Below are 15417 nucleotides of genomic sequence, written 5' to 3' on the forward strand. Positions count from 1 at the left end.
ACAGCAAGACACAACATGTAAGCATCGGCTAGCTCTACGAGCCGCGCTTACCTTCACTCAAGTCGACGTTCGGAGTCTTGACCAACCTTCCGCTCGCCGAGACTCGCTTTTGCAGCCGCGCATCCCGTTCGCGCGCTCGTTCCGACGGAGAGCTGCCGTTGCCCGCCATGATGGGCGGCAAAGACGGAGCCTTCTCTGCGCTGGGTGCGGCCTGACTGCCCACCATGGGTGCCGGCCGCTTGCCAGCACGCTGCTCTGCCTTGAAGTCAAGATAGCTTCGTGCCGAGTGGCCGAGGGGAATGGGCGCTGGCAGCATTGGCAGCTCGGCCCCGTTTTGCAGCAGCAGCTCCGCTACGGGGAACGCTTTGCGGCTAGGCTGCGCTGTGCCTGGGCGAGCCGCTGAGCTTGGCGAGCTTGCTGGTGATGCCGTCGCTGAAGGAGATGCTGGGTCGGCGGCTGCAAGCGCTAGAAACACGGCGTGTGTGCCTCGTGATCGGTCGCGTGCGTTTGCATTTGCCCTCAGAGCTAGAGCGTAGAGCACGTTCTGAATGTCGTTCTTCTTAACCGACGCTAGAAGCGTCTCCTCTGGATTTGCGTAGTGTGACATGGTCGGTGTTATGGGTGCTACGTAGGTCCGATCGGCGTACTTTGAAGTAATGAAATGCAGCCTTTGCTCTCTTGTCGACATTGGCCCCGGCTTCAGCCCGGGTTCCAGTCTTGCTTCCCAGATGCAATTGCTGACGCGGTTGCCGATCTTGAGCAGTATCTCGATGATATCGGGAGTGAAGGACGTGACATCCAGAGTCAAAGAACGCACCTTTGTAATGTGGGTGCCGAGTGACCGATGTATGCCACTGCATTCGATACAAATGATGATGCCGAGGTTGATGGAAACCCAGTCCACCTTGATCTCCGTACCGCAATCTGCGCACATTTTGTTGCTGGAATCCGCGTCTCTTACCTGCCTAAGCAGCTTACCTTCATCGCCAAACGCCTCCTCTCGCCGGTATCCGCCAGGTCGATCACCTACTGTGGCATGCCGCGCCGGTGCCTTGGAGCCGTACGTGTTTCGATGACTTGACATTGATGGACTCTTACCCGTGAGCACTGATGCAATATCTCGGTGCGTCTGTCCAGGCAGCGAGTCTGTTGATGGCCGATCCGATTTTCCTGTCGCCTCAACAGCTGTCTGCAAAGCATTGTTGACTGCACTGATCCACGACTTCATGTCTTCTTCATTGGTTGCCTGGTACACTCGCGTGTATTGGGGGGTGATGACTTCGAAGCAAAACCGGCGATCTGCGTTGCGCGCTTCCCTTACTGAGGCCATGCGGAGGTCGATTGGTTCCATGTGCAGCTCTAGACTCTGCTTCCAGTTGGTGTACTCTGAAAGCCTCCCCTGATCAAGGACGATCCAGAACCTGGATAATGTCAGCAGGCTTCCGACTGAAAGAGGCTATACCTACTTATGCCAGGCTTGCTTGTTCAGGCCCTTGGGATCCACATGGCTTCCGGGCCTGCTGAGGGCCCACAGAAGACCTTCCTTGCGGTGCGCACCCGAACCAGCTTCGGCCATTGCAGCGGGGTCCTTTTCTTCGAGATCTCTGATTCCCTTGAACTTGTCCGGCTGCGGGGCCGCCATGGCCAGGCTCGCCTTGGTAGCCTCGGGGCTCTGCGGTAACGCTATGGAGGAGGGAATGCTTGTAGATGAGATAGTCTGGGGCGGCATGACTGTGCTTTGAAACATGGGTACAAGACTGCCCTTGCGGCCAGGAGGCGGCTCTGGATCTGACCTCGACGTTGTTTTCGGCACACTGCCTGTTGATGCTGCGGGAGATGTGAGGGAGGGCACGGGTACCTCATCGAAAGTCTTTTTAATCGTCTCCAGCGCTCGTCTTTTCTCCTCGCGCTCGGTCCTCTGGATCTGAAACTCCTTGTCTGCCTCTTTGACCTCGCAGCTCAGGGCCTCTAGGTGCGGCAACATGGTCTCAATCTTCTTCGCCGTCTCAAGATAGCGTTTGGCTTGGGCATCGGCATATTGCGTAAGGTGGGAGAGCACCTCCTGGTCTTTCCGACCTCCATGCAGGTCCTGCATAAATGAGGAGTAGTCGAAGCGCTTCAGCTCAAAGTTGCGCCTCTTGGCTTGGTATTTTGAGTCGGTCTCGGCGCGCTTCTTCTCCTTCAGTGAGTCTTGCCGTTGGCCGAGATATCGTCCTAGGTATTGATAGTAGTCTTTGCTCTCCTCCTCAAAGTCCTTGCGTTTCGTCTCGGCCTGCTTGATGTCGATATTGTAAAGCTTGTATATGGGATCAATGATGAGTTTTTGGATGTTTGTGGAATTGGACTTTTCGTAGCCTAGAATCTCCTTGGCAATCTTGTCAAAGTAGTGGTCAATGGCCGGCTGCACTGCGTTTGCATTGGACGACGAGGCCTCTCTGAGCGCGTCCATGAGGTCGGCCATGGCATTGTTGCATGCGACCTGGGCCTCCATGGCGGACTCGGCGCGTTTGAGGACCTTTTTCCACCTGGTGCGCATGTTGCCCGTCTTCTGCTCGAGTGACTTCATGGTGGCGCGAAACAGCGGCCCATCGTCGGTCTGACTGAGGTCTTCACCGGGGCGTGAGACGTCGAGCTTGACTGAGGCGGTGCCGCTCGCCAGTGTGGTGGTGTGGCTCGGTACGAGGCCCAGGCTGTGCTCGGGTATGGGTTCGCAGATGGGCGATCGCGGAGGTATCGCGTCCCACTCGCGGTCCTCGCCTGCCGAGTCGCTGACGCGAGACTCTATCGACTGGGCCGAGGGGACGCGCAGGCGGGGAGGGACGCCGAGTTCGAGGCGCGGCGAGGGCGACTTTGGGCTCTGCAGCTGGCGCGGCGTGTCTGTTGTAGTCAGCGGATGTTGGGGGCAGGGCGGGGGATGGTACGGACTCTGGACCCAGACGGTGAAGCTCGCCAGCGTCTCGAGGCGGTGGGCGCGCTGGTCATACTCGACGAACTGGAGGGGGTCAGCAGTTGCGGCGACGGAGTGGCAGACGAGGCGGGCTACACACACTGCAGCTGGTGCGCCAGCCGCCGGGGCGCGACTCGGGGGCGCGGGGCGGAGTCCATTTCCACGACCACTGGAACTGGACCGACGAGTGGCCGGCGGTGGAGTAGTCGCCGACCAGCTCGACCTGGGGGTTCTTGTGGAGGTTGGGGTTGGCGTGGAACTCGCGCGTGACGAGATTGTCGAGGTCGCGCTCGCTCGAGGCAAAGACAAACGTCAGGCCATGGATGTGGGTGTCGACGAGGCCCGTGGGGGCGCCGTGGGCAGTCGGGGGAGGCGTGTAGGTGGCGGGGACGGCGAGGTGCTGGCGCAGGACAAAGGTGAAGTGGAAGAGCAGCTCGTCGTCGCTGGGCAGGCGCAGCAGGAAGGCGGGCGGGCCATCGGCGTAGGGCAGCGCGTCGGGGTCCTGGACGAAGTCGATGAGGGTGTCGTCGCCCGGCTCGCGCTTGGCGGCATAGCGGGCGGCGGGGAAGGCGTTGGGCGAGACGTGGAGTAGCGTGCGGTTGCGGGCGTTGGTGATGGTGAGGGCGGCGACGGAGACTGCACGCGAGGGTTAGCAGGGCGAGCGGGCGAGCGGGCGAGCTGGATCGAGGCGGCGGCTTACATCGAGTCTGGTCGCGCAGATAGAGGGCGCCTGCGTCGCCGGCCTTGCTGTTGACTGCGCCCATGCCCGCTGGCAGCAGCCCGTCGAGGCGGACGAGGGGAGGCGGGATGGATAGGCGGTCGGCGGTCTGCGCGATGCGCGGTGCGCGATGCGGTATGCGATATGCGGTATGCGATATGCGATATGCGATATGCGATGTACGATATGCCGTGATCTGTCGCAGTAGCAGCATTGGCGCCGTGGCTACTCCCGCGCGCTAGCGGCGGGCATGGGCGCACGTCCGCCGTCGTCGTCGCAGCAATTTCCCTTCACTCTGCACCCCCGCTGCTGCTTCCTCGACGCCCACCATGCTTCTCCCCACGCTGCGTCACGCCCTGCGCCAGCCGCTCGCCAGCCCGCGCGCCGTCCAGCGCCGCTGGGCGCAGGTGCACGACGTCCGCTTCCTCGCCACGCACGACTCGCAAGAGCGCATCCTCGCCAAGTACCGGGACAAGCTCGAGCACAAGGCGCGCCAACAGGGCCTCAAGGACCTCGACGAGCTCAAGGAGCAGTACAAGGACAAGATCGAGGAGCTGCGCAAGCAGGCCATAGTGCCCGGCGCAACCGCGCCCCTGACGCCGCCGCCCGAGACTCCCTGGCCCTCACCTCCGCCGCCGCCGCCCGCTGCGCCAGGCTCTCCTACGGCCCCGCCGCCGGGCGTCAAGACGCTCAACTCGTTCCTCGACCTCGCCAAAGTCCAGGCGCTCCCCAGCAAGGAAGTCCAGGCCCTGTGGCGCCTACGCCACGCTGCCAACCCGCAGAGCATCCACTTCGCTGTCCCCGCCACCACCTTCTCCCAGCTCCTTCGCAGCGCCAAACAGCACCCCTCGTTCGTCCTCCCTGTCCCCCGCGAGATACCCGCCGACGCCCCATCGGCCTCGCAGCAGCCGCCTCAGACGCAGCAAGCCGCCGAGCTGCACTATCTCCAGTTCTCCCACCCGCACGTCGATACCACCACGCTCATGTTCACGACACTGGCAGAGTTCAAGCTCAGGGGCGAGTTCGCCAGTCCCCACACCACCGTCACCTTCCACCACGAGCTCGCCGAGACCCACAACTTGGTCCTGGGCCAGGGCTTGGTCACTGAGAACAGGGGCGTATCCGTCGACGACGCCAGATGGCTCGTCATGTGCATGCAGAAGTTCTACGTGCAGACGGAAGAGGGCAAGGGCCGCAGCCAGCTTCTCGACATGTTCACCCGCGGAGACAGCGCATTCCAGGTAGAGCGACTGATAGATGAGGCCGAGAAGATATTGTGATTGTACACGCCACCCGCCTACCCCCTCAGCGGGAGCACATGCTGCACTAGACACGTCTGCCTACAAAGCGGGCATTCGGGCTTCTCCCGCGCCCAGTCCCCGATACACGTCCAACAGAAGACATGACCACACGTCGTCACACTCGGATCCTTCATCTCTTCCAGGCACAGCGTACATTTCCGATTGCCGCCGCCAATCCATCCCATTGTTTCCTCCCCCTCCAGCTCGTATCTTGCCTTGTCCAACGCTGGTGTCTGTGTCCACTTTTGCACGTCGGACGGCGCCGCTATGGGCACCGCCGACGCTGCGTCGAATAGTAGCGCGTTGTTGGCGCTGTAAGCATTGGGATCCAGAGACACTTCTGCGCCGCCACCGACAATGGCCGACGTGCCTTGCGGGTGGCCGCCACCCACTGCCGCTGTCGAAGAGGTGACAGTATTGTGCACGTGTAGGTAAGCCTGTACAGCCATCTGTAGGACTAGCAATACGCCCAGGACTTCGTAGCCTGCGCGATTGTCGCCCTCGGTCACCTGGCGCGTGAAGATGTACCGGAGCCCCCATATCCGTTTTGAGAGGTGGTAGTAGCTCCCGGAGAAGTAAAACGTTGCCAACGAGAGAGCGTACACGGGTGATGGCGATGTAATGGTGTCGAGGTTTCGGAGTAGGTAGTTTTGTACGCGCATGCCCAACGGTCGCCCTATCTGTGTCTTGCTCCCACTCTGCTGTGCCTGTTGTCGTGCATGCCACCGCAAATTCGCCTCGAGCTTTGCGCGCACTCGCCGCCTCAAGGCCGGCAATGCCCTCCCGAGCACATATGGCCCCAAGATGCAGCCGAGTATGTATCCAGCTCTGCGGCCCAGCGCCGGCAGGCGTCCGCTTTCGCTTTCCACCTGGACAATGTCTGTGTATTCCTCGCCCAGGGTCCGGTTCCCTATCAGCGTCGTCAGACCGAGGTAAAGGAGTTCTCCGGCTACACGCGTCTCGGACGCATACGTATGCGACGTGCGCGCGCCATAGAGCTTGCGCAACAGCGTCGAGAGCTGATCGAGAAGCACGCCGGAGAAGTAGGCGTCTTTCTGGTGCGAGCGAATGATGTCGGGAGAGGCGGCAAAGGGGTAGGCGTAGCGCGTAGAAGACGACATGCTTGTGTCGCGTACAAGAGTGACGGTGGTCGCTGTGTTGTGTTGTTGCATGTCGCAGCTCAGCCACGACCTCGGCTGAACCCTGGAGACATCGCGTCACGTGTCGTGTTTGACTTATGAGCACTCGCTCCGGCGGCTTATAGAACTCCGGTCGCGTTCTGCATATGTTACATCTAATGTATACTCCAACTTACACCCTAGTCTGCTATGTTACCGTAGAAGCCTGTTAAGGCCTTGATCATCAATCTGCTTCAGACCTCGGGAGCAAGGTTCTAGCGGACCATTGCAGTGTGGCGCGATCAATTCGCGTCATGTCTAATCCTTGGAGCGTCTCGGAGTTCACCTGGGCGTCATGGGAACCTGGAACTAGTACTTGAAGATGAGGAGCATGACGCGGTGGGACGATCTTGTTGGTGTGCAGTGTGGCAAACTTACTGGCAAACTTACAATGTTGACGAGTTCACCGGGACGACCTCGCTTTGTTGCCCCACGAACCACATTATCCTGCGACGACATCATCAGATCTGAAACAAGCAAGGGAGGTAAGTCAATATACGTAAGCAGATCAACACACGGGTCTGTCCGAGACGCACCCCTCTTTTACACTAGCCCTGTGGATGGAATTCGAAACGTCTGATGCAGGCACATGGATACGGTGCAGATGAGGCATTGGGACATGGCAACATGCCTGGTCTTCTGACGACCAACTAAGAGATTGAAGCCCATATCTACATTCAACCCATTCGTTACATCATGTCATCTTATTTCGACTTTCTTGTTCCTCCATCCAATCCGCTCCTTGTATTCAGTGACCAGGTCTGCAGCGCCCTCAAGGTCTTCTTCAGGAAGCCAATCATGGCTGTCTTCGTATCCCTCCCACTTGACGAGGTAGTAGTTCTTCTCGTGCTCGTGAAAGTGCGCCACGATGGCCTCTACAGCAAACTCTTCCGTTGCATCCGCTTCTGCATCGTCTTCGTTGTTGTGTTCGAGCGACTGTTGTCCCGGATACAATGTGCGCATAGATGTTATTCGGCTGCCGACGTATCCGTCCGATTCAAATTGCGGCGAAGCGGGTTGTGGGGGTATTATGTCGTCTTGGTCTGATGCAGCAAGCGCTGAATAATTAGAGGAAGACGCTGTCTGCAGAAGGACGTCCGCCACCCTGGAATCCAATGGAGCTGGGGAGCCAGAGTCTCGCGCGGAAAATGGAGCTGCCGTTGGAGCTTCTTGGAGCACGTTATCAGCAGACGGTGAAAAAGCGGGTATGATGGGGTGAAGTTGACATGGAAGAGTGCTCTCGATCCCGGATGGGCTAGAGGACGGACGATCTTTACTGCTGCCCGCATTCCCAACCTCGATTGCGAGCGATGGTAAGTCGCCTCTTGTAGATTTTGCATCATTGTCGCTGAGCGCTAAGTAGTCCACATCTTCTGGTTCGGAAACTTCTGAAAGTTCCCGTCGAGGGACAGAGATGGATACTCTCCTGGGTATTGGTGATACCGAAAGAGCGCTGTTGGCGACAAAAGCCGAGCGTGTGGTGTTGGGCGATGTCTGCGTGGGTTGTCCGATGTGTTCGGTTGTGCGATCGAACACCATAGGTTCGCTGTCTACCAGCTGCTCGTGCATGTCGTTCTTGAGCTGTCGGGAGCTTACGACGAGGCCTCTTGTTGGCTCTACACCTCTCGCCCTTCCCCTGCATTTTCCGCGTGTGGCTCTCGGTCGACCCCGTGAACGTGGGGTCGGCTCTACAGAGAAGGCGAGTGCGCTGAGCATGCGGCTCCCTTTGCTGGCGTTTGGCCCTTTGGCATTCTTTCGCAGTTGGCGACGCGCCAGGTCTTCGGCCTCGGTGCGCATAGCAATGGCCTCTGCCTCTGCCTCGAGCCTGAACTGCTCAGTTTCATATCGTTCCAGTTCAGCTGGAGAAACGAACTGCAGTATGCGTTGCAGGTCCACATCCTCAAGCTGTGTAAGGGCAATACCGTCCCGTGCACTCCCCGGTCCGCCCGTATATGTGACCTCTACGGTGTATAGCTCCCGCTTGAAGCGGTCCTCGGTCTGTCGGCGATGGAGTATTCGCGTTCGTGCGTTCGACATAGGGCAGACGTTAGGTAGTCGTGCGGTGACAGTGGCAGGCTCCTTGCGAATGCGCCATAACTGGTCGTACACCTCGGCGCCAGGCGTGTATGCTTCCCACTCCCACTGCGCACATTTTAGTAGTGTTTGGTTGTGGCGATTGTCTCACGATTGTCTCGCGATTTGGCGGTAGCATACTGTTCGCGTCTTGCCTCTGCCTCGTCCTCTGCCACCTCTAGCGCTGCGACCGCCTCTGCGCCCCCTGCCCGACATGCCTATTCTGTAGATGGGTCTGAAGCGATGCACCGAAGGCCCGATTCCCCGCAAAGGCAGTAATTGAAGCCACAGGTGTCCGCGTCCGTCATGATGAGAGTTGAGCGGTTGGCATGCGGCGCGATTGAGCGGATCCGTGCTCAGGTGGTTCCTGGATTCTCCCGGGCTTATGTCAGCCACCAAGCTATACCGATTTCGGGTTTCGTACCATCTGGGAACCACACGCGCAGCTCTGATCGTTGGGCTCACAAGCGGAAACTCTACTGAACCGTTCAAATAGCTCGAATCAGTTTACCTAGAATGCTGAGCAATGATTTTGGCATCAGCCACATCGGCCGTAACTCAAGACCTCGGGAGTGAAGCTTATCTACCTAGGTAGGTAGGTAACTACATAGGTAGGTAGCGTTCACTGGAGACGGAACCGTCGAATCATCTCACTGCAAATGAACTAGCGTCACTTTAGCGTACATCCGTCAGCAACCCACAGCAAGCACTAAGTGTCAGGGCCTCAGGAAATATAAGCAGTGAAAATGTCCAGTAGGTAATCAATCATAGCGCCCAACATGTCTCATTCCACACTTGGATGTCAGATCGCCCCACGATATCATCACGAATACGATTTCAGCTCATCTAGCGAGTCCGAGCTGGGAATACAAGCTTCCGCCGCCGCCAGCTCTACTCCTCTGGAGCAGCAGACCACGGGTGTCAAGACTGAGACAGTGCATGGCACCACCGCCGCTCCCAATAGGCTAACAACGCTGCAGCGTGGCCGCACAAAGAGTAGCCGCAGGATCGTGCAAGAACAGGCGCCTGTCGGGTTCTTTCACTCGTCCATGGCCGGTGTCAGGCTACACGTGATCAGGCTCTGGCTTCGTACAAATCTCATTCTCGCCATTGCCATCATGGCCTTTCTTTGCCTTTTCTGGGGTGCACTGTTTCGTCAAAATGCAAACGTGGGGGGTCTGAACATCTCCGTTGTAGACTTCGATGGCCAGCCACCGTTTACCGGGGTCGCACCCTTCGTGGGTCCGTTTGTCACTCGCACTGTTCGCAGCATTATGGAGGAAGATGGAGTGGTGCCTGGCTACACCTTTGCGTCTCCCGAAGACTTCAACAACAACTCGCTGAACGTACGCAACGAAGTTTACGACTTCCATGCCTGGGCGGCCGTCATCATCAATTCCAACGCCACAGCAATGCTCGATGCCGCAGTGAAACTGGGGAACGCGAGCTACGATCCCTTGGGTGCCTGCCAGATCATCTATAATTCGGCGCGCGATCAAATTACCACCTCGACTTACATTGTACCCAGTATTAACACCCTCCAGAAGCGCGTAGTCACCGAATTTGGCCGCGCGTGGATCGCACATCTTCTCCAGAACAACGTTTCAGTTACGGACATGCGCCTAGACATCGCACCCCAAGCTCTCTCTCCCGGCATTGAGTTCACCGTCAACGACTTGCGCCCCTTTGGACCGCCTATTGCTACACCCGCGGTTAGCATTGGCCTTATATACCTGAGTGAGCAATGTTCCTGTACGAACCGCATGTGACATATACTAATATCTTACACCGCTATCTAGTCATCATCTCCTTCTTTAGCTTTACGTTCTTCCTACCTATCCATCTGAAGTACCTCTCGCCCAAAGGTCATCCACCGCTGCACTTCTATCAGCTTATCGTGTGGCGCTACATCGCGACGGTCGCATCTTACTTCTTTCTCTCTCTCGTCTACTCCTTTGTCAGCCTCGCCTACCTTATGCCCATGGACCGTCCTACTGCCTCCCACAATCAGCCTGCCGGTAACCCTAACGCGTATGGCAGAGGTAACTTCTTGGTATACTGGATGGGCAATTGGATCGGAATGATTGCTTTTGGCCTTGCGAGCGAGAATATGGCCATGCTGCTGGGCTCCCCTTGGACGGCGTTGTGGCTCATTTTCTGGGTCATCAGCAATGTCGCCACTGGGTTTTATGCCCTCGAGCTTGCACCGAGCTTTTATCGCTGGGGCTATGGTTGGCCGATGCACAATATCGTCGAGCTCACACGGTCAATCCTGTTCGATCTGCATCCACGAGTTGGCTTGAACTTTGGAATCTTATCTGCCTGGGCTGTGGTAGACTCAATCTTCTTCCCGCTTTGCTGTTATTATATGAAGTGGAACACTGCGCGGGTTCGCAAAAATGCAGCCAAGGCCGAGGCGGATTGGCATGCCAAGATGGACAAAGAGAGAGAAGACCCCGGCCTATTAGCAAGGGTCACTACGCTCAAGGATAAATAGGAAGGATAGTGCAAGAACGTCGCAAGTCATGATCTTCCCATAGATCGCACGGAACATGTTCCCTTGTACCCCCCCAATCCTAGTCATCCTGAACACATCGCGGCAACGCACGAAAGGTAGGCCAAGGAACGCTCAATGCAAGCTACCTCTAGACTTTTGCCTTCCAGTCCCAGCCTACCAGCGACACCCTAGTAGCAAGTAAAAGAAACCCTCCTACAAAGAAAGACAGACCCGCCCAAACATTCGCATACGTGTAGTTGCCATTGTGACTCTGGATAATCGCTCCAGCTAGTGGCGGACCTGTAAAACTCGATATACTCACCACGGTGAAGGCCATGCCCATCCTCACCCCAGACTTCTTCAGATCTCTCTCCTGACTCATACTTCCGATTACCGCAGGCCAAAGCGCCTGGATAACGGCGCTCCCGCTTCCATATATGACAGCAAATATGTACAGGGTGACGATGGAGTTGATTCTAATCCATACGAACATCATGATACCACAGACAAACGCGAACGGTATAAGAACATTAAGCCCACCAACCTTGTCGGCATAGTAGGTCGGCAGTAGGCGAAAGATAAACCCCATGCATACTTGCACGAGAAGCAGATTGATACTTTGCTGGTAACTGGCACCGAGAACATTTCGCGCATAACTTCCAATGTAGAAGAAAGCGAAATACAACCCCCAGAAACTGAAAAAGGCACCAGCACAGTACAGAGCATATGGCAGTTCTGTGAAGCTCGCCCAGTCGACCAATGGACCGCTTTTCCTGGGAGGGAGCCGGGTACGGTACAAGCCGATGGTGATGGCATTCATGAGCAACATGATAAAGCCGATGATGCGTATCGTCCATGGAAAGCCTAAGCTGGGTAGACATTGCTGCACGATAACCGGGAAAATGACGCCCCCAGTGCAGGACCCCAGCGCTGTGAAGCCCAGCGCAAAAGCACGACGCTTGACAAAGTAAGTGGAGACAAGGGCCATGGACGGACAGAATTGCAACCCATTTGCAATTCCCAGACATACGCCCTGAGAGAGAAAGACATGCCAAACACTTTTGCTCTCCGCTAAGGTAAAGATACCGAGTAGCTGAAAGCACGCACCAGCGATGTAGACCGGGCGAAAAAGTCCAGCGTCCGTAGCACGGCCTGTAAAAGTGCCAAGGAAGAAGAGAAGGAATACCTGAAGCGATCCAATCCAGGAAATGGTCGAGGAAGCTATGCCGAGTGTGTTTTCGTAGTAGGTCTGATACACGCCGAATGACGTGAAGAAGCCAAAGGTGGTCAGGATAGTTAGGTGCGTGCATAGGACTTGGGTCCAAGCTGTGAGGCCACCATCGGGAGCGGGGCCTGGGTCGAATGAAGCTGCCGATCGACGCGAAAGTACGCGGGCGAGAGCAGGCTGGCTTGGCTTGTCGTGTGTGTGCTGTGCATCTTGATGGCGAGCTTCAGCATTCAGGGTGGCTTCTTGTATCCCAATGTCGCGCGCGCCAGGCCATGTCTGAAGGTTGCGACCCATGACAGTGTTCAAGTCTGCAACCTCCTTCGCGTCGACGCGTTGACTGGCCATTTGTGCAGGGTAATCGCGATAAAGACTAACTACGGGCGAAGAAAGACGTTTAATACCGTGGGGGATGCTAGTGAATAGAAATCTGGGACGTGCAGAACGAGTTGGTTTTCGTAAGCCTGTTAACCTTTAGCGTCTCCGGGAATAAGACAGTTGCATAGTATTACCTAATGCACGTAAGCGCGTAGATAAGGTACGTAAGATAGGTCTATCTAATATATAGTAGTAAAGTATAGTTCTAAGATATCTATTAAAAGAATAGAAGCTTTTAAATAAATCTAAATATTAGATTCTAGCTCTAAAAAGTCTAGGCTAACTTAGCACTAGCTATAAATACCTTAGAATCGCTATTATAGCTTAGTAGTAATTTATTAATAGTCTATTTAAAATAATATATTTAATTATAGTTTAATATTAAATATCTAGTATTTAACTAACTTTATTATTTAATATTTAAATTACTCTACTCTATAATACTCTTATATATACTATTTAGATATAATAAGCTCTAAAGTAAATTTTTTTAGCGTAATATAATATAGTAGTAAGTAAGCTATACTATTTTTATACGTAATAGATAATAACTAAAAGAAATTAGCTTTTATATTTCTAGAAGTAGTAATACTACTTACTAAGAAACTTATAAATCTATTAGAAGCTTTTTTAAGTATTACTAACTTAGCTTTAATTATTTAAAATAGTAATATACTATTAAAGTCTATTCTAAAGCTAACTAAGCTTTTATAAGCTACTACTACTAAAAATAAAAATAAATAAACTATTTTAATTTATAAACTTAAAATATTATATAAGTAGAAATAATTAAAGTATACTTATTAAGATATAGTTTATTTTAGAGAATTAAAGTATAAAATACTTATAAGTAACTACTTAGCTCTTAAAAAAGATATTACTTACTATACTTTAACTTTAAAAAGTAAGTTCTAGTTAAACTTAGAAGCTTTATACTCTAAGAATCTAAAGATATTTACTATATATAACTACTTATAGTATAACTACTAAGTATATAATTATAAAACTATCTTTAAATAAGTACTTTTTACTTTTTTTTTAAGTACTTAAAAAGTAAACTTTACTATAAAATTTCTTAATAAAACTACTTACTTTACTTAGAATATCTACTTCTAGAACTATATAAAACTTAAGGTATCTTAAATATTTACTTAGAAAAAACTTAAGATAGTTATACTTAATATACTTAGTTCTAAGTTATTATAATACTTTATAGTTTATAATAGACTTAAATAAGCTAAATAGAAGCTAGATTAGAATTCTAACTCTTTTTTAGTCTATCTTAATATACTTTAGAGTAAACTAAGTAACTATCTAAAAAAGTAACGCTATATAAACTTTATAAGTACTTTTATTTCTAATATTTAAAAAGAACTTCTACTTTAAAACTAGAAAAACTATAATATATTCTTTAAGCTTAATATATAAGAGATATTAATAGATAAAATAATTATATTAAGTAGAGTACTAAGTAAGATATTACGTATAGGTTAAAGAAAGCTATATAAACTAAACTTTAAAGTTTAGTATATAGGCTCTTTACTAGTACTTTAGTAAGTAGAGATTATAAGTTTAATCTATAATACTACTTTCTTCTAAAAAGAAAGTAAGTTCTAATACTTAAACTATTTTTATCTAAAGAATAAAGAAAATAAAAAAACTATTATATAATAATATATCTATTTCGCGAAAGTAATAATAAGCTAAATATATTATATACCTTATCTACCTATTCTATTCTATTACTATATTCTATTTATATATTATATATATACTAATTATAGTCTTAATTACGTATATTATATATACTACTATTATACGTATATACTTATATTATTTAGATTATTTTAGAGATAGTTATTTATAGATAGTAAGTTATTAGTAACTATAAGTTAATATTATATATAGAAGCGTATATATATAAAGAAAAGTTCTACTATATATAGTAAGTATAAACTAATATAGTATAGTAACTTTAGTATTATATTATAATAGTAGTAACTTAATAAATGTAAGGTAGACTTTACACGTAGAGAGGTAGGCTAGTTAGAAGATAGCTTATATTTAGAGTTAAGAATAGTAGACGTAGAATCTAAGAGAGAAAGAGTTTAGCTAGATCTATATAGAAAGAGAGAGAGAAAGCTAGTAGAAGCTAGTACTAGATAGTACTAGCTTATAGTAGTAAATATCTCTTTTAAAGAGTCTAGTAGCTTTAGCAGAGTCTAGTAGCTTTAGTAGAGTCTAGTAGCTTTAGTAAAGTCTAGTAGCTTTAGAGATAAAGATATTTAAAGTTAAAGTAAGAAGATAGCTCTAAGTAAATCTATAAGGTTTATAGAGGCTATATTCTTATATATATCTCTCTCTTTAAAAAGGCTATAGCTAGTTCTCTAGCTAGATCTACTAATAGTAAAAGAAAAGAAAAGAAAAAATAAAGAAAAAAGTTAAAATTTTAACTATATTAAAAATTCTTAGATATAGCTTATAGTTTATATAAGCGTATGTATATCTATATAGTTTCTTATATAAAAAAGCGCACCTCTAAGGTATTTTCTACTACTCTAACTCTAGAACGTAAAATTTAAGCTAAATAACGTTTTTACACTTTATAAGAAATAGTATCTTAATTAAAACTATATTCTAGAAGACTTAAGATAGTAGAGTAGAGATACTAAGTAATTAATAGTTAACTATAGCGCTGTTTAATAATTAGGTATAGTATATATTAATAGTGTAGAGTTTAGATAGTAGATATAAAAGTAGCTTTTATCTCTTGCGTATATAGGCCTCTTTAGAGGCTTTTACGCTAAAATCTTATTACTACTAGCGTAATTAAGCTTCTAATTACTAATATCTTTAGGTAGAAAGGTCTAGTCTAGAGGTATATTAAGGCTAGAAGGTTTAGGCTTATTAGAGAATTTCTAGTAGAAAAGTTTAGTATTATAGTAACTAAGATAGTTACTAGCTACGTACTAGAAGGCTTTAAAGAAATTAGTCTACTTAATAAAGTAAGCCTACTCTCTCTAGATTTTATTTACTTCTAGTAGAGCTATATTCTTAAATAAATCTATAAGCTACTCTTTATAATACTTACTAGTACTAT

General features: G+C 50.3%; 4 protein-coding genes across 4 annotated transcripts; 2 read left to right on the top strand and 2 right to left on the bottom strand.

Annotated features, from left to right (window-relative positions):
• Positions 1-34: 34 nt before the first annotated feature.
• Positions 35-3711, bottom strand: J4E88_006863 (uncharacterized protein; the record flags this gene model as incomplete). Its single annotated transcript, XM_049400485.1, is given in 6 exon segments — positions 35-1421; positions 1467-2877; positions 2926-2992; positions 3048-3583; positions 3648-3690; positions 3703-3711. 6 exon segments carry the CDS (start codon positions 3709-3711, stop codon positions 35-37), a joined length of 3453 nt encoding a protein of 1150 aa, XP_049254104.1.
• Positions 3712-3994: 283 nt separating this feature from the next.
• On the top strand, positions 3995-4945 carry J4E88_006864 (uncharacterized protein; the record flags this gene model as incomplete). Its single annotated transcript, XM_049400486.1, has 1 exon — positions 3995-4945. The coding sequence occupies one exon, from the start codon at positions 3995-3997 to the stop codon at positions 4943-4945; it is 951 nt and encodes a 316-aa protein (XP_049254105.1).
• Positions 4946-9335: 4390 nt separating this feature from the next.
• On the top strand, positions 9336-10714 carry J4E88_006865 (uncharacterized protein; the record flags this gene model as incomplete). Its single annotated transcript, XM_049400487.1, has 2 exons — positions 9336-9954; positions 10017-10714. The coding sequence occupies 2 exons, from the start codon at positions 9336-9338 to the stop codon at positions 10712-10714; spliced, it is 1317 nt and encodes a 438-aa protein (XP_049254106.1).
• A 148-nt stretch (positions 10715-10862) lies between these two features.
• J4E88_006866 (uncharacterized protein) lies at positions 10863-12287 on the bottom strand (the record flags this gene model as incomplete). The annotated part of the gene is made up of 1 exon (XM_049400488.1): positions 10863-12287. The coding sequence occupies one exon, from the start codon at positions 12285-12287 to the stop codon at positions 10863-10865; it is 1425 nt and encodes a 474-aa protein (XP_049254107.1).
• Positions 12288-15417: the final 3130 nt, after the last annotated feature.

The sequence above is a fragment of the Alternaria novae-zelandiae genome (genome assembly GCF_023758075.1).
Source record: "Alternaria novae-zelandiae strain BMP 2774 chromosome Unknown scaffold_13, whole genome shotgun sequence".
Lineage (NCBI taxonomy): Eukaryota > Fungi > Ascomycota > Dothideomycetes > Pleosporales > Pleosporaceae > Alternaria > Alternaria novae-zelandiae.